This window comes from Rutidosis leptorrhynchoides, chromosome 2, assembly GCF_046630445.1.
Source record: "Rutidosis leptorrhynchoides isolate AG116_Rl617_1_P2 chromosome 2, CSIRO_AGI_Rlap_v1, whole genome shotgun sequence".
In the NCBI taxonomy this organism is placed as follows: domain Eukaryota; kingdom Viridiplantae; phylum Streptophyta; class Magnoliopsida; order Asterales; family Asteraceae; genus Rutidosis; species Rutidosis leptorrhynchoides.
The window spans coordinates 404,103,157-404,122,557 of record NC_092334.1 but is presented as its reverse complement, the minus strand read 5'-3'; the positions used below and the strand labels follow the sequence as shown (position 1 = coordinate 404,122,557).

Below are 19,401 nucleotides of genomic sequence, written 5' to 3'. Positions count from 1 at the left end.
TTTTCACGAGTAGCGAAACCTCTGACTGCTTTAACACATAAGGGGAAGAAGTACGAGTGGAAGAGTGAACAAGAGTCTGCTTTCCAAACTCTAAAGAAGAAGTTAACTTCTGCACCGATATTATCACTACCTGAGGGTAATTATGATTTTGTTGTTTATTGTGATACTTCGCGTCAAGGCTTTGGGTGTGTTTTGATGCAATGAAAGAAGGTTATTGCATATGCGTCATGTCAGTTGAAGATCTACGAGCAGAATTATACAACCCATGATTTAGAATTGGGAGTTGTTATATTCGCACTCAAGAATTGGAGACATTACTTATATGGGGTCAAATGTGCAGTGTACACTGATCACAAAAGTCTTCAACATATTCTTGATCAAAAACAGCTAAATATGAGGCAACGAAGATGGGTTGAGACGTTAAATGATTATGATATCCGGGAAAGGCCAATGATGTGGCTGATGCATTAAGTCGTAAAGAAAGGGCTGAACCTCGCAGGTTTAGGGCCTTGAATATGACAATTCAAACAAACCTCGCTAGGCAGATCCTTGAGGCACAATAAGAAGCCTTGAAGGAGGAAAATTTTGTAACGGGAAGGTCCGAGGCTTGAGTAAACAGTTAGAGATACAAACCGATGGTACTCGGTATTTTGCGGGATGCCTTTGGGTTCCGAAATTTGGTGATCTACGAAAACTTGTTTTAGATGAGGCTCATAAGTCTAGGTACTCTATTCATCCTGGTCCAGGAAAGATGTATCATGATCTTAAGGAGCTGTATTGGTGGCCTAATTTGAAAGCTGATGTGGCTACGTATGTGGCTAAGTGTTTGACCTGCGCTAAGGTTAAAGCTGAACATCAGAAACCGTCTGGACTTTTGGTGCAACCTGAAATTCCCGAGTGGAAGTGGGAAGGTATTAAGATGGACTTTATTACGAAGTTACCGGGAGTTGTGGGTGGTTATGATACCATTTGGGTGATTGTTACCGACTCGCTAAGTCAACTCTTTTCTTGCCAATTAAGGAAACATATTCAATGAAGAAGTTTACTCGTTTGTATTTGAAGGAGATTATTTCGAGACATGGTGTTCCCGTATCGATTATGTTGGACTGAGGCAGTCCTAACAAGGTGCTCTAGGAACTAAATTGGATATGAGCACCGCTTATCATCCACAGACGGATGGTCAGAGTGAAAGGACCATTCAAACGTAGAAAACATGTTAAGAGCGTGTGTTATTGATTTTGGAAATGGGTGGGATAAATATTTGCCGCTGGATGAGTTTTCTTATAACAGCAGTTATCATGCAAGTATTAAAGCCGCACCATTTGAAGCTCTGTATGGTAGAAAGTGTAGGTCTCCTGTCTGTTGGAATGAGGTTGGGGATGCTCAACTCACATGACCAGAGATCATTCACGAGACTACCGAGAAGATTGCACAGATTAAGGAAAGATTGAGAACTGCCACGAGTAGGCAAAAGAGTTATGCTGATAAGAGAAGGAACGATATCGACTTTCAGGTCGGTGATCGTGTTATGTTGAAAGTTTCACCTTGGAAGGGTGTGGTACGTTTTGATAAAAGGGGAAAGTTGAATCCTCGAATTGTTGGACCTTTTGGGATTATTGAGAGAGTTGGACCAGTGGCTTATCGTTTGAAATTGCCACAAGAACTCAGTGCTATTCGTGACGTTTTTCATGTATCGAATTTAAAGAAGTGTTTGGCCGAGGCCAATGAAACTATTCTTTTTGATGAACTTCATGTTGATAAGCAACTTTATTTTATTGAAGAACCTGTTGAAATTATGGACCGAGAGGTAAAGACTCTTAAGCAGAGTAAAATTCCTATTGTTCGAGTTAGATGGAACACCGGACGCGGTCCCGAGTTCACTTGGGAGTGTGAAGGTCAGATGAAGCAGAAGTAACCGCATTTGTTCCCAGATTCTGAGTTAACCCCTGCACCTGCTTAAATTTCGGGACGAAATTTCCGTAACGGGAAGGTACTGTAACGACCCTACTTTTTCCGTTATCTTTTGCCGTTAATTATTTAACGACCGTTAATTATTTTTCGTACCACGTCATTTCTATGACCTATATTATTATTTTTGTAATAATATATTAATTATTATGTGTTATATGAATATTTGTATTCATATCTTTAATTGTACGTTTCTACGTGTCGTGGATTTCTATCCGGCGAATCTTTTCGGTTTTCAAACCAACGGTCAAACTTTTGAGATTTTTAAATCCAAATTATTTTAAATATGATATTTTAATGTCATATGATTATATATAGTGTTTATATATTTTATTCGTCGCGTATTTGTTATCTCTCCGAAAAATCAATCGCGCAGTAGCGTTTGCGCGTTTCGAGTTTTGTTCGGGCATTCGGGCCGCAAGCATTTACACTTAACATCAAATTGAGCTAATGGGGCCCACCCCCTCTAAAAATTTCGGCCAAATTAGGCCTAACCCCCATTTTATTTCATTTAGTCATTTTACCTTATATTTGTTATTTCCCATTTTTCAAGATTCATGACCTAATACTTTCTCATTTCATTTTCTCTTTCTCTTTTTCTCTCTTGAAAGCCGTCACCCAACACTCCCAAAATCATCATCATCTTCATCAATTTGTTGCTTGTTTCAAGAAGCTTTCATCATAATTGGATTCACCGCATCGTTCTCTACGCATCTATACTAATCTTTTCTTCATGAGGGTATAAACCCTAACCCTAGCTTTTTAATTTTTTTTTAATTTTCTGTATTTTGATGTTATTGTGATAGTATGATGCTTATATGTTATTGTATTGTTGATTGTATGCGTAGAATTGCTCGATTGCATATTTTTTCGGTTTGATAAAATTGGGACAGCAGCTTTTTCGTGTGTTTCTGATATTGTAACTGATGTTGATCATAAAATAAAGTATATAAATGAGTTCCTCTCATCAAGACATTAATTTTAGACTCCGGATTCATGTCGTTTCGATTCCCGGAGCCCTAGATACGAGCAAAGTGGTATTTTGTTAAGATTGAAATGTGATTTTGGTATGAACCAGGTTTGGTCCGACTTTGTGACCATATTTGGTGACTTTAGGGTGTTTTAGTGTGTTAGGACTGATGGTAGGGCGAACTTTCATGTTCGGGTCATCTCAATCCGAGCCACGAATCACCCGTTACATCTAAAACACGTTTTTGATTGAATTGAAGTTCCAAGTAGTGTATTGGCTGTATATCACGACTTGTGGGCTGTTCATGGTGTGTTCTTGAGTGTACCAAAGTGTCGGGTGGTTTGCTTAGGCGGAGATATATGTAAGGCTCGCCGAAAACCGACACCCGGGGCTCAGGATACGACCCGATGAACTTTTGATTTAAAACTTGGGATTTATTATTAAACTTATGATATAAATAATGGATTTCATTATCATTTAATTACTTATGATATAAAAAGTAATTATTATTATTATTTAAGACTTATGATATATATATATTATATCATTTAATTAATACTTATGATTTAATTAACATTTTAATTAAACTTGTGATTAATAATACTTTCATTATTAATGGAAAATACTTATGATAAGTATTAAACTTATATTATGAGATTATTATAATAAGACTTATAATAAGGATTAATTAATTATTTAATTATTAAAAGGCTTAGTTATTATTTAATTATAATTTAATTATTAAATACTTATGATTTAATGATTTTAATTAGAAACTTATGATATGATTAATAATTCATTATTAATTAATAATACTTATGATATAATTTAAAATTTATTATTAATGAATAATACTTATATTATGACTAATATTTAATTAATTAATTAAATACTTATGTTATATTAATTATATCATTTAAACTTATATTAACTTTAATAATTCATTTTAATTTAATTAAACTTATGTTATGACATAATTAGACATTTTTAACTTTAATAAACGTTATAACTTACATTATTATTATAACTTACACTTTTAAAATTAATGTTGACTATGTTTGACCAAGGTTGACTTTTGAGTTGACTTTCAGTTGACTTTGACTTTCAGTTGACTTCTGTTGACTTTCTAAATAAGGAAACTTTCCTAACTTAAAACTTTCTAAAAATAGAAACTTTCCTAAAATAGAAACTTTCCAAAAATGGAAACCTGCTAAAAATAGAAACTTTCTAAAAATAGAAAGTGTGTGTCCGTACGCTGTTCCGATCAAACCGATGCATGTTGAGTATTGTTCTATGTCTACTTGCAACATGTACAATAGCTATCATACTAAGACTTGACCTAAGTTAGTTATTTATATCAACCTGCTTTATTTATAGGTCGGCGTTGTGATCATTCATGATTACTTTACTTCATTTGCTGTTCGCATAATTGTGTGGTTACTTCGTTTGCTAATAAGGTGAGTTATAGTCCCATTTTTCTATTTAAATCTTTTGGGATGAGAATACATGCAATTTATTTTATATTTTGGACAAGTGGAAGTTGGTTTAAATTATTCATTGTGAGTTGAACAAAAATATTCCCTAGTCTGGTAACTGTAATCACTGGTTTCTACTGGTGAACGCGAATCCTATGGATAGATCTATCGGGTTTGACAACCCCATTTCGAGCTAGTCGCGCTAGCAATTTGTTATCGGAATGTTTAGTACTTCGTATTTTGTTGTAGATACACTTGTTCGGTGTATATTATTTATTGTGTTTGGCAAGGGTAAATAAATGGTTAAGTGGTTACCAGGTGGCTCACGGAAAATGGAATAATGTTTTATTATATGTTTTCTAGCATATAATTTGGTGGTTCAAAAAGGAGTTTTTATGTTTTCAAACATAAATTTTTATTGTTTAAATTAAATATTGTTTGCAATATTAAACCTATAATTCACTCAACATTTTTGTTGACAGTTACTCGCATGTTTTATTCTCAGGTTCATGATTGATTGCTTCCGCTGTGCTTAGAGAGTCTGCATATTTATGATGGCAGCTTTTGTTAAACATTAACTTGCATTCTATTTTGTTACATTAAAAAGTGGTTGTTTATTGACTTTATTTTGGTCAACTTTTGGTTAAAGTATTATTGTATAGTTTTTCTAAACTTATACATTTTAGTAGATTTCCTTTATAGGAAATCATTTTTAAATAAAGAATGCAAGGTTGTTTTATTAAATTCATATAGAGTTTCGATCAAGCTGTGGGACCAAGTGACGGAGTCGTTAAGTGTTTTGATGGAGTCGTCACATATAGTGTTTTTAATTCTCCCATGTCTTTATGTTGCGATAAATATTGACATACACAGTTTGTAATTCCTGTGTTGTTATCGGGTTTTGTATACTCCTTTATATTTCGGGGCTCCATGCTTTTGTTTTCACTTCCTGACTTTAAGTCAAGCGAATAATGGTCCATAATTCATAGGTATGGATTTTCGACTGAACATACTTAAGGTTCTAAGTGAGATTGTGATAGAACGATCTTGATTGATTAAATTACCAGAATCACTGAGAATGGAACTATCAAGAATATAATTTCTTGATACGTTCAGAGATTAAACAGAATGAAAGAGTTGTGTAACATGGCATATGATGACGTTATGATCTGTGAATCATCACGTTCCATTAGAAACTCAGCATGACTTACTGGAATATAATCACGTTGATCAAGTGTCATTATATTATACTAACTCATGCATCAATTTCCAACACTACTTCAAAATCATTCATAATTCAAACTCAAATTTTAAAGAAATTTAGAAACTAAAGTAGTTTCCTTTATGATGTAATATAGATAACAGGAAGATATAAATAATTTCGGACAAGAATATTTATGAAAATATCCTCAGAAATATCGAAGATATTTATGATGATATTTTGGAATTTCTAAGTCCGATAGTTGATGGAGAAAGATTTTCCGCAAGATTTTAACATGAGTACGGAGCAAGATATTCGTTGAAGGTTTCATCAGATCCAGAATTACTTGGATTCTTTGAACATATGGTATGTTACTTGTATTTGGCCTTGGTCTCCTTCATGGTTTGCTCAATCTGTTTTTTAGTACCAAATTTTCTATCGAGCGTTCCTAACACTCCCTTCTTTATCATCAAACTTTTGGCCTTTTAGACCATCTACAATTTTTCTGTTTCCTCTGCATTTAATGCAATGATATCTGGATCATCGGTTATTAATCCGAGGCGGTTTCAGGAGAATTGTGTTTTTAGATGATTAAACGCTGATGGTAATATGGTGGAATATAAAAGGTTCCCCGATAACAATAAAAGAGCAAGCATATATATCAAGGTTATAATAAGGTTGTTTCGAATGAAAAGTCGAAGTTGACTTGCTGGAGCTGTGACAAAATTGACTATTTGGAAAGAGATTGCAAAGTTATTTTCGGTAATAATAACGCTAAAGGAATTAGCACAGCTACGCGTTAAATGTTTACTCAGTTTCAGAGAGTTTTCAGGTGCATAACTATACGCATCAATCTTTCTTTCTGTAGATGAAGTGTGGTTGGTTCATCCTCTCGATTGAGGTGTTTTCAAGAATCATGAAAGGTTTGAATGCAGATTGTAATCGTTGAGATACAAATGAGGTTTAAGATGAAATCAAGTGGAAAACTTGAAGAAATGTTTAGTTTCATATGTTATAATCAATATTTTAATTCATTTTAATTGTCCAATGTCATTAGTCCACAGTCGATAGCCCACAGTTAACAGTCCAATAATTCATATATAATTTAATATATAATATTCGAATTAATTAATACGTATCGTGACCCGTGTACATGTCTCAGACTCGATCACAACTCAAACTATATATATTATTGTAGAATCAACCTCAACCCTGTATAGCTAACTCCAGCATTACTGCATATAGAGTGTCTATGGTTATTCCAAATAATATATATAGATGCGTCGATATGATATGTCAAAACCTTGTATACGTGTCCCGATATTTAAAGTGCGTAAAATAAATAACAGAAATTAAATGACGATAAATAAAATTGCGAGAATTAAAATTGCGATAAATAAAATGCGATAAATAAATTGCGATAAATAAATTGCGATAACTAAAATGTAACCAGTTAACTACGAACAGTTAGCTAGGAACAATTGGCGTGGATTCTTAACAAAGTTCTTCTCATAGTTAATTTGTTTGTTTCTAATAAATTTTTATTTTGTCCAATGTTTTTCTTCATTATGCCACTTGTTGGATTCTGATAGGTCAAAATCCAAATATGAAATTGAATGAAAATGGTTATTCCGTGGTGAACAGATTTGTATATCTGTGGATGTAGGTAGGATAGTAAATGACTGTTGATTCAGGTTTGAAGAATGTACAGTATAACTTATTAATGTGAGATCTAAATATTCCTCGGGTATTACCTACCCGTTAAAATATTTTCACCATTAACGGTTTGTACAAAAGAATTTTTAATTACAATCTTTATGAAAACATATATACATATATATTTTCTTCAGATGCAATCATGGATTTAATGAGTTAATATGATATTAATCTCATTTGATTTATCGTTAGAACTAGAATACATAATCTCTAAAACATTAGAGATTACTTAATCGCCATGAAGGACGAAGATAATTGATGTAGAACGATACGTAGAACGATGATTATACTCGAGGTACGGAATGAGATGTTGAGGCGTGTGATGTTGAAACTTGGGTTGTTGATGGTACTGGTGCCGTTGGTGCTGAGGCTGGTGATGTTACTGGTGTTGGTGATACTGCTGGTGCTTGCAAATTGTGTACCGTGCTCTCTAAAGTTAATACTCGAGCTCAGAGTTCTCTAACTTCTTCTACTAACCCTGGTTGGTTATCAGTGTGAGGTAAAGGTTGGATATCTTCTCTAGTTCCGTTAATGGTAGCCTCAAGATGAAAAATTCTTGAAAAAAGGGTATAAACAGTGTTGCGAACGGGTTCGCCGATGAGCGGGTCAAGTACTCCAAGGTTAGGTGGTAGATTCGGTTCATGATATGGAGTACCTTCTTCCCTTCTCCATAGGGTGAGTATGTCATGAACCCACCCCCATTTTCTCAAGTAATCACGGTAGTTGATTGGTTGGTGTGCTCCTGTCACGCTGTCTTCAAAGTCAGAGGAACTTGGTCGATTCGTAGAGGCCATCTTACGCGATCTCAGGAAAGATTTTTGGTATGAAGAGTTTAGTGACAGCAATTGATAGTTGAATGGTATTCTCAATGCATAATATGCATATATATATATATATATATATATATATATATATATATATATATATATATATATATATATATATATATATATATAGTACCAAGATCCCTTAAATTACGGAGAAATTTACGGAAGATATCAGGAAAAATCTACCGTAATATATATGCTAAGATATGAATTTGTCTATACACTATCTATGCAATAAAGGCAGTAGGACGTGTCTAGACTTAGAATGATAAGTAGGTAATTTTTGACACGAAATGATAAGCAAAACTTTTGACATGCAGACACAGTCGAAGTCCAGACCCACTAATGCATCTAAACAACTATCAGTTAGACACACTAATGTAAGACCTGGTTCGCTAAGACCACCGCTCTGATACCAACTGAAGGGACCCGTCCTAATCCATCTGGACGAATACATTACATTTGATTACATCGCGAGGTAATTGACCTCTATATGATACATTTTACAAATATTGCATTCGTTTTTAAAAGACAAACTTCCATTACATCGAAAGTTGATGACATGCATACCATTTCATAATATATTCAACTATAATTGACTTAATAATAATCTTGATGAAATCAATGACTCGAATGCAACGTCTTTTGAAGTATGTCATGAATGACTCCAAGTAATATCTCTAAAATGAGCAAATGCACAGCGGAAGATTTCTTTCATACCTGAGAATAAACATGCTTTAAAGTGTCAACCATAAGGTTGGTGAGTTCATTAGTTTATCATAATCGATCATTTCATAATTTTTAATAGACCACAAGATTTCATTTCATTCATCATAAACAACATCTCATATCAGGCATTTCGCAAACTGCATAGAGATAAAAATCATTCATATGGTGAACGCTTGATAACCGAACTAACAGGATGCATATAGAATATCTCCATCATTTCGGGACTCTCATCGGACATGATAATCGAAGTACTAAAGCATTCGTAACCCGAATGGGACATGTCAAGGTCCATAGATCTATCTTTAGGATTCGCGTCAATTAGGGACCATTTTCCTAATTCTTAGGCTACCAAGCTAACAAGGGGCATATTCGATTTAGATAATCCAACCATAGAATGTAGTTTCAATTACTTGTGTCTATTTCGTAAAACATTTATAAAAGCAGTGCATGTATTCTCAGTCCCAAAAATTTAAAGGGTAAAAAGGCAAATGAAACTCACCTATTGTATTTTGTAGTAAAAATACATACGATGACATTGAACAAAAGTAGGGATGGCCTTGGATTCACAAACCTATATCATTTATATATATATATATATATATATATATATATATATATATATATATATATATATATATATATATATTAATACACATATTTTCAATCAAACAAATATATTTATGTGAATTTATTAGTTATATCATATTTATATTAGTAATATGTATATGTTTCCTATATTCATTTTGAATATAGAAATATAAATTTCGTTATGTTCTATGTATTAAATATATTTATATATTTATTTATATATCATTTGTTTTGCTAATGAAAATAGTAATTATAATAATATTAAAATAATATTAAATATGGTAATAATTATAATACTTTAGTTTTCTAAGAAAAGTAATAATGTTAATAATTCTATTAGTGATAATAATAATGATATTAATGAATATAACTATAAAAATATTAATTTTACAATTGATGATAGTTAGGATAATAGTTTTAATAGTAATAATAACGATACTCATAATATTGATAATAATACTTATAAAAATCTGATAACACTAATAATAATGATACTTAGTACTATTATTAATAATAAAGATAGTTTTAATGAAAATGATAGTTTATAAAAAATAATAACAATAATAACAGGGTTATTAATAATCAGACATCATAAACCTCAGTTTTAATTTCTAAACTTATAACTACAGCTCCTATGTCTTAACTTCGTAATCATATTCATTATTGTAACTGTGCTCGTGTAATTACAACCATTTTCCACTAATTTATCTTAACAACTTTTATTATTCATTTTATAATATAAAAGTTATTATCATGTTCATGATCATGTTAATATTAATAATAATAATACTCCTAATTAATAATACTTAGTGTTGCTAATAATATTAGTTAGTAATAATAATATTAATAATAAATGGTAACTAATACTTATTTTAGTGATAATAATAATTATTATTATAATACTTGTACTAATAACAATAACATTCATTAATAATAATAACAATAAGAATAGCAATAATAGCAATAGCAATAATAATAATAATAATAATAATAATAATAATAATAATAATAATAATAATAATAATAATAATAATAATAATAATAATAATAATAATAATAATAATAATAATAATAATAATAATAATAATAAGAGTTTTACCCCTTAAAGAGCTTTTCTAAAAAGAATTCGCCATGGACCGGGCTCGAACCCGCGACCTCTCGCAAACCCGAACCTACACTCAACCACTCCAGCAATTTCGTTTATCTGATTAAACTCACCCAGCAGTTTTATTTAACTCGTGTTATTTATTAGTTATAAAATCCTCCTCCTTCTCCAAGAACTCCAACGACCGGTGAGTACAATTTATAATAACACTGACGAATCAAGGATTGGATTAAGCTTGCAGTTGATTTGTAAAAGACTTGTAATGATTTCAAAAAAAAAAAAAAAAAAAAAAAAAATTTACAAAGGCCTGCTGCTGCCGTCGGTTTATAAATTTTTTTTTATGATTTCACAAATTAGATTATTTTGGACCAAGTTGATAACATGAAATAAGTTTTAAATTGTTCATAGAAACTATTGGAAACATTTATTTAACTCATATCATCACAGAAATCTCGAATTCGATCGATGAACATTTGTTGACTTTTTTTGTATAAAACTTTGACTTAGAAATTCGACTTCGATAAAAGGATTTGGCAGTTGAAATTTTACAGATATTTCAAATAACCAATTCCTAATAACCCTGCATTTAAAAATTTTGAAATTTGTTAAGAATTCGAGTGTTTTGATATTTCAAGTCGTGAACAGATGAGTGAGCGTTTATAGTTTTTTTTATATATAAAACAGATAGAAGCAGATACCATCGAATTTATTGAATTCAAGGATGAAGAATTTAGGATGACAATGTAAAGTTACTGAATATGCCCATACCCGTGATTATTGTTTTGGTTTTATATCAAAATAGTCGCTAGGTACTAGACAGGATAGAAGGGAAATAAATAAATAAAAATATCACTGATTGTAATAAAGTCAGATATAGAGATATCGATTGATACATTTACAGATAGAACAAAATTAAAAAGCAGTTTTTGGATGGCCCATCCTAACAAACTCGTACGAATTACCTAATTTATATCATTTATTTATAATTGTATTTATATTATATTTATATATATAACTGTATCTAATTCGAAATTCTATTAAGGCTATAAATATATTAAGACTATAAATAATACTAGTAATAACATTACTAATAACAATATTATTATTGATAAGGGCTTTAGTAATAATAATTGGTAAATAATAATGTGATATTATTAATACTAATAAAAATGATAATTTTTAATAATAATGATAATAATATTCAACCAATAATAAAAATTCTTAATGATAATGGTAATATTATTAGATAATAATACTAGTACTATTCATATTAGTTAAAAATTATAACTTTACTACTAATTATAATAATAATGATATTAACAATGATAAAAATAATATTAATAATAATATGACAAATCAATTGTATCAAATTCCATATATCTATAATATTATTAATTATAGAAAGGTTAATATTAATATTCTTATTTATAATGATAATGAAAGTAATAACATTAATATAACAATTATATTTTAACTTATATTATATACTATTAATTATATATCATTATGTAATATATCATATAATAACTTTTCTTGAATATTTATTATTTATAAATTTTATTACAAAACACATATAATAATAATTATACATGGAAATCATATATAATTATATAAATTCATTTTAAATTACACTTAATTATTTTGTACCTTATTTTTACATATTAAATTCTAGTGTTTAAATTATATTTTATAATTTCAAATTATTTATATATTTATTTTTATATATAGATATATTTTTATTTACAAACAAATGTTCGTGAATCGTCGGGCACATTCAAAGGGTTAAATGGATATATGAAATAGTTCAAAACTTTCGAGACTCAACATTACAGACTTTTTTTATCGTGTCGGAAACATTCAAAGATTAAGTTTAAATTTGGTCGGAAATTTCCGGGTCGTCACATTATACCTTTAAATCGTGGGCTGAGAAACATATACATTATTTGCTTATATACATTTTATATGTATATGTATACTTTCATACTTTTATACTTTGAATACAAATACGAAAGCAAAGATACATACGAGTTAGAACATAAATCCTCAAGTCCAATTATCATTAGTTACACTTGTAGGGTGTAAGCGAGAACTTATGTTGTGTGGCCATACGAATTTGACGAACCCTCATTCGGATGAATGAAACGTATTTTCAAGATATAGTGTAGGTTCTAACACTATTATGCAGAGGTAAGATTCAGTTAAGCTTGATAATTGGGTGCTCGTGATATAAACACATCTTTTGAGATGTATACGTTTGATAAACGATTCATACTAAATCTTGTAATTCAAAACATACTTTATACTTACAACTATGATTTCACCAACGTTTTCGTTGACAGATTCTTTTATGTTTTCTCAGGTCCTTAAATGCTTATGGATATATGTTTCCGCTTACTTTTTGATACTTGCTTGGATGTCGAGTATACATGCATACGTGGAGCGTCTTTTGATAATCAAATTGTGTCGCATAGATTTCAATTGTACTTTAAACTTTGTAATGTAATTCGTCAATGAACTATGTTTGTAAACCTTGAAACATCCTCACTTTTGAAATGAATGCGACATGTATTGTGGTCAAACGTTGTTTTAAAGACTTATGACCACGTAACGGGACCTAAGTAGACGGCGCCATCAATGCCGATTTTGTCGGGTCATTACAATTAAATGTCTAAATGTTTCAAACTGTGCAGGCTAAATAATGTAGAGATAGAAAATAAATAAAATTCCTTTTTTAAAAAAAATTTGTTTAACAATGGCTTACTCGAGGTTTGTGAGGTCAATAGTTCTTCTTATAACCTGTATGCGATTGGGATCTCTCATCACAACTGGGTCTTCAAGGTGGTCAATACATCCAATGTAGTCTGTTTGTTTAAAGAACATATCAATGGGTGTGTTAGCATAAGTTAAAAAAAACAACTGCTGCTATGTTAAGTTTACCTGCAAGTATAGTGTTGTTTGGTACATGGCTGCGTAGCTGATTGTATGCTACAAAATCAAAGAAATGGTCGGGGAAGTCTGCAAGCGGGAGGTTTTCAAAAGTTGTATTACGATCAAGAGCGAGGGTTGTCGGGCTAGGTAACACTTTCTCCCACCTAGTTGTGGCATGACACTAGAAGTTTCCAATCACGTACACTTTGTTCAAAAGCATAAGGTTGTCAAGAAAATCTTTGTCACCATACCACATGTTCACGAGCATAGGGTAGTGCTGCATAATGAAATATACAATGCAAGACACGTGTTTCAAATTGAACATACAGATACCTAAGAAAACATTGTAAAAGTAAGAAACTATTTCATCAATGAGCATGCAGCAGTAGCCAGTAGGAGCCTGGTTGTGGTAACTGTAAGTTACCCACTTTCAGTAGATCCTAGCTGCAATCGTCATGTTTCTATCACCCGGGATTAACTGTGCTAGAGCTGTTATTTGTGTCATACTATTAATGTAAAAAAATATTAGTAATATAACGATATATATGTATTAACTATGTACATATTTATTTTCTGGCTGTTTTTTAAACGGATAATATGGCCAGTATGTGCTGGCTCAAAGTCGGTAATTGAGGATAGGAAATATGTGTAGGCGATGTTCTTTGTTACATTGGGCCCATGTGACGATCGCTCCAAATCCATATGGACGAACACGTCATTCATCGATTTCATTGAGAGGTATTTGACCTCTATATGATACGTTTTATAAACATTGCATTCTTTTGAAAAGGCACACCATAAATGAATATTTAAATCAAAGATTTTCGACATCTGATGATTTTTACATATAGAAAATCACCGTAATATAATAGTTTACAATAATACTTCCGTTGATAATGCAGTTAAAATAAGATAGATGGTGATGATTTGTGAATGCAACGTTTTCTCGAATAAAGCATGTATGACTCCATGCACATATCTTGTATATCATATAAGCAAACAGCGGAAGACTTCTAGGAACCTGAGAATAAACATGCTTAAAAGTGTCAACACAAAGGTTGGTGAGTTCATAGTTTTAATGTTGCGCATAATCTGTATATAAAGGTGGATCACAAGATTTCAGTTGTTTCATCTAGAAACGTTTATCAAAATATTCTACGAAATTGAGCACCCTGGTAACTAAACTTAACGTATATATAATTTATACCCTTTGTATAATCATCTTAATAATACACGTAAACCAACGTGTACGCTTCTCAAATAGCATACGTCCGTTAAAAGGCTAGTGCTCTAGCTCGAACGGGGATATCAAGCCCTATGGATCCATATACTACTACTCGCGCCCACTAGTTCTTATAACTGGCAGTTACTAGTTACCAAAGCTAAGAGATTTTTGGTTCAAACTCAGTGTAGAATTTAGTATGTACTTGTATCCATTGTGTTTAAAATAAAGTGAATGTATTCTCAGCCCAAAAATATATATTGCAAAAGCAATTAAAAAGGGAGCAAATGAAACTCACCTTAGCAGCATATAAAGTCGTTCACCAAAATGTGACCGAAACTCGGATTACCAAATAACCGTAGATCTCAACCTAGAGAACATATGTTGGTCAATAAATGTCTATCAAACTAGGTCAGGTCATAATGTATCACAATCCTAATGCTCGAGATCGACATACAAAAGTTATCCAAAGTCGTTTCAAAAAGTCAATCTGATTCAATACTATAGTTTTTATAAGGCTTTAAAATATGATAAAATAATCAATTTTGACAATTTTTCAACAAAATAAGACGTGCCTTATATAAGGATTCATTTACTCGGCTAATAATATTCAAAAATCCAATTTATCAATCTTATAAATAAGTTGTTTAAGTATCAATTGCGGTTTCAAAAGCAATTCCAATTAACATCAATCATAATTCAGTTGACCATATCTTTTAATTCGTTCATCGAAATTACGCGATTTCTAAATGAAAAATTATTGATTTTTTGCCAGCTTTCCAAAAACATGCATATCATATACCTTTTATCAGTAATATATGTATTTAATTCGTGATTCATCATAAACTGTTTAACGAGGAAATTTAGCATACAAGCAAGCATAAATATATATACTCGAGCACTAGACATGGATACACAATTAATATATAAAAGATAAGATATAAATGCTTACGTATCAATATTGTGATTCAATATTGCAGAAAAGTACGTAGACGCAACGAAGATGATAAATACTAGTTTGACTTGCGAACAATACTCACGAACATTACCCATAACCTCCATAGTTATAACCCATAGTTTCCCTAGCTCTATCCCGCTCGGAAGGCTTGTTTGAAAATAATTCGCTCATGACCTCGTCGTAGTATTTTATGTATAATAATACTAATAATAATACTCCTAACTATAAGATTAATAATAATAATAATCTTAATAACAATAATAATATAAATTTAAAATATAAATAATAAATATAAAATATAATACGGAGTAATATAGATATTAATATGTGTGTGTGTGTTGAGCAAACTGGCCAATTTATAGAATGTTTCTGAATTCTGACTGCCATGTGATCGCATGGGTTTTATGCCTATTTCTCATGCGGTCGCATGGCCCCAAAATCCAGCTCACACTTTTTTTTTCCTTGTTTGTCGACATATTATTATATATATATATAATATATATAATTTATATTAATTATATATATATTATATTATATTCATGTACATAGTTGACTTGTAATTTTAGGTCCGTTGACTCGTACGTTGATACTCGACTCGTGTACCACTTTCGGTTTTTCGAACGCACTTTCGTACGTTTAGAAAACTAGCCTTTTACGTTACGCGACGTGTACCCTTATTAATAATTTGACTTACTCATCAATAAATTACCTTATAAAAATGTAACTTATAAAATTGAGCGTTGTGGTCATTTGCTTCTATAAATCAGTGACTCGTTGTTTATCAAAATATATTATTTTAAATCGGGACGTTTTTTGACTAAGTTAATATTATATTTTTATAAAATATATATATATATATATATATATATATATATATATATATATATATATATATATATATATATATACGTATATTTTCCAATCCAATTATAATGGTTCGTGAATCGTCAGGGTTTGGTCAAGGTTAAATGAATATATGAATACAGTTTACACTTCTTGAGATTCAACTTAACAAACTTTGCTTATCGTGTTGGAATAATATAAAGATAAAGTTTAAATTTGGTCAAAAATTTCCGGGTTGTCACAGCCCACAAACTTCTTGTTATTTAATCAACACTTTTAAACCTTCTGGTGAAGTAGCTCTTGAGAGTGCAACATATAATTGCCCGTGACCGAAGATGGGTTTTGGTAAATAAGCACGTATCTTGTTGAGTGATTGACCTTGACTTTGTTTTTGGTGATTGCATACGAAACTTTTATCGAAAACTGTAGTCTTTTTAGAACAAACGGCAACGACGTTTCTTTGTGGATGAGTTTCATTCTTCAGAAGAAGACTTTCTCCCCAATGCGCATGCCCGTGATTATTTCAGTCTCGACCGAATTACTTAGCAGTTGAGTAATAATCATCCTTGTACCATTACAGAGGCCACTAGCAACATTTATATTACGCAGCAGAATGGCTGGGATGCCCACTTTTAAATCTAGGATGTGTGGTAGGAGGCCAGGGTAGTTGAGCGTGTTTAGGTATTCTGTTAGATATAGCATTTCTGCCTCACCACCGTCATTCCCATGTGGTGTTGCACTGTCATAACTGTTGTAGGTTGTCACCGGGCCATTAACCATATCGACGATAATCTTGTTTATAGTATCAGCGGCGTCATTTTTTGGAAAGACGATTGCCTTCTGTTGGAGTTCAACGGCAGTTGGATTTTGCAACGATTCACGGGGGTATATAAAAGAAATGAGATTTTGTAGACCATTTTCATCATTGGGAATACAATAGCTATCCGAAATACATACCCAACGCTTATTATGTGGGTCCTCAGAATTAGGCGTGCCTATATGACCGTTTCTCACACTTAATAGCCACCTCAAAAATTCCTCATTTCTCGCCTTTTCAGATGTCGACAGACCTAGATGCAGTAACCTTATATTTTGTGTTAGAACAAACACTTTAAAGCCTCGCCACAGATACGAAGTTGTGATGGAAGTAGCTAATATGTTAGCTTTACTCCCATTTTTCTTTACCGGTAGTGTTTGTTTAAAATCACCCCCAAGAATAAAAGACTTGCCCCCAACAGGTGTATCGTTGTTGTCTATAATGTCTCTTAGGATCCTCCCTAGAGCTTCGAAACAGCGTTTGTCATTCATTGGCGCCTCATCCCAGACAATTAGATCTGTACTCTCGATTAGTTTCGCCATCTGAGTATTTTTCTTTATATTACACATTGATTCATCTGTCACGTCCAATGGAAGTTTGAACTTCCTGAAGGTAGCAGTAGAGAAGCAACACATGACGATGCCATAGCCAGTACAATCTTCCCTCTTGCTCTCAATGTTGTGATAATCGACTTCGATACGAATGTGTTTCCCGTGCCGCCATGCCCATACACAAAAACCAATTCAGGCTGGTTAAAAATCGAAGCATTTGTTACCAGTTCATACACTTATTTCTGTTCTGAGTTCATCTTGCTCTCTAGTTCTAATCGTTCGGCGTCAAGAGATTCGCGATTGTAGTTTTTTTCCTCCATGATTAACCTGTTTGCTAGATCGACAAGTGTAACGACCCGGATTTTTCCGCTAATATATAAGATTAATATTTACATAATTAAATGTTTCCAACATGTTAAGCAATCAAACTTGTCAAGACTTATATATTTGGAATGAATTTTACACAAACGTTTGGCCACCCAGTCTGTCTGACGATTCACGAACATCATAAATTGTAATAATTATATAATGGAATATATATATGGATATATATATTTATGATTTGTTAAAATGATATTTAAGTATCTCATTAAGTATATTAACAATTGGTTATATACATAAAATTGAGACTACTAATTTAAGGACTTCGAAACAATATACATATATATAATGTTTAACGACGTTATAAGTCTTAAGTTAAAATGAATATATATGTATTGTACTAAAATGTATTAATACACTTTTGAAAGACTTAGATATATATAAAGTACATACTTATACTCAATAAAGATAACTAAACTCGTATTCGCATTCAATTCCATCAAGAATTCTACTTGTATTCATACGGTATCTATACCCGTATTATACCCAGCTTCTAGATGTATTTACTATTCGTATATATCAATAGTAAAACATCATTTTCAACCTTTTTAATCATGGGGAAACATGTTTAACAACTCTTGGCATTTTATAACATGTATTTTAGCAAAATTTCAACTAAAGAATCCTTATACATATACCTATATATCACGTCCATATCTTGCTCCATGTACATCATTTTATTTCACATTTCTTTCAAGTTTAATTCCTTCTTAACTCTCTCTAAATACCTATTCTAAATATTCAGCAAACCTTCATCATTTTAACCATAAACTAGATCAAAAATCAAAGCCATAATCATCATAAGAAAAACCAATCAAGAACTCTTCATGAAGATCATCCATTTCAAGTCTATACTTTTAATCTTTTGAATCCATTTCAAAAACTCTTTGAAGATCAAGAATTTATCATTAATCTCAGCTAATTTCTAAGTTTTAATCAAGGTAATAAACATACTCAAACTTTGGTTCAATTCATTTAATCATAACTATCTTAAATTAAGATAGATTTCTTACTTGAAACTTTTGTTGATTCCAAGCTTCTACTTCAAGATTTTTTAAGCTATCAAGGATACCATCAACTCAAAGATCCTTTCCTTATTTTTCGAGTAACATCACTCTTTAA

The 19,401-nt window shown here is 31.5% G+C and overlaps 1 protein-coding gene across 1 annotated transcript; it reads right to left on the bottom strand.

Annotated features, from left to right (window-relative positions):
- Positions 1-17,010: 17,010 nt before the first annotated feature.
- Positions 17,011-17,889, bottom strand: LOC139889116 (uncharacterized). The gene has a single exon (XM_071872085.1). It carries the CDS (start codon positions 17,887-17,889, stop codon positions 17,011-17,013), a length of 879 nt encoding a protein of 292 aa, XP_071728186.1.
- Positions 17,890-19,401: the final 1,512 nt, after the last annotated feature.

Excerpts from the sequence above, each read along its gene's own strand:
- LOC139889116 (XM_071872085.1), bottom strand. The coding sequence starts at position 17,889 with ATGGCGAAACTAATCGAGAGTACAGATCTAATTGTCTGGGATGAGGCG.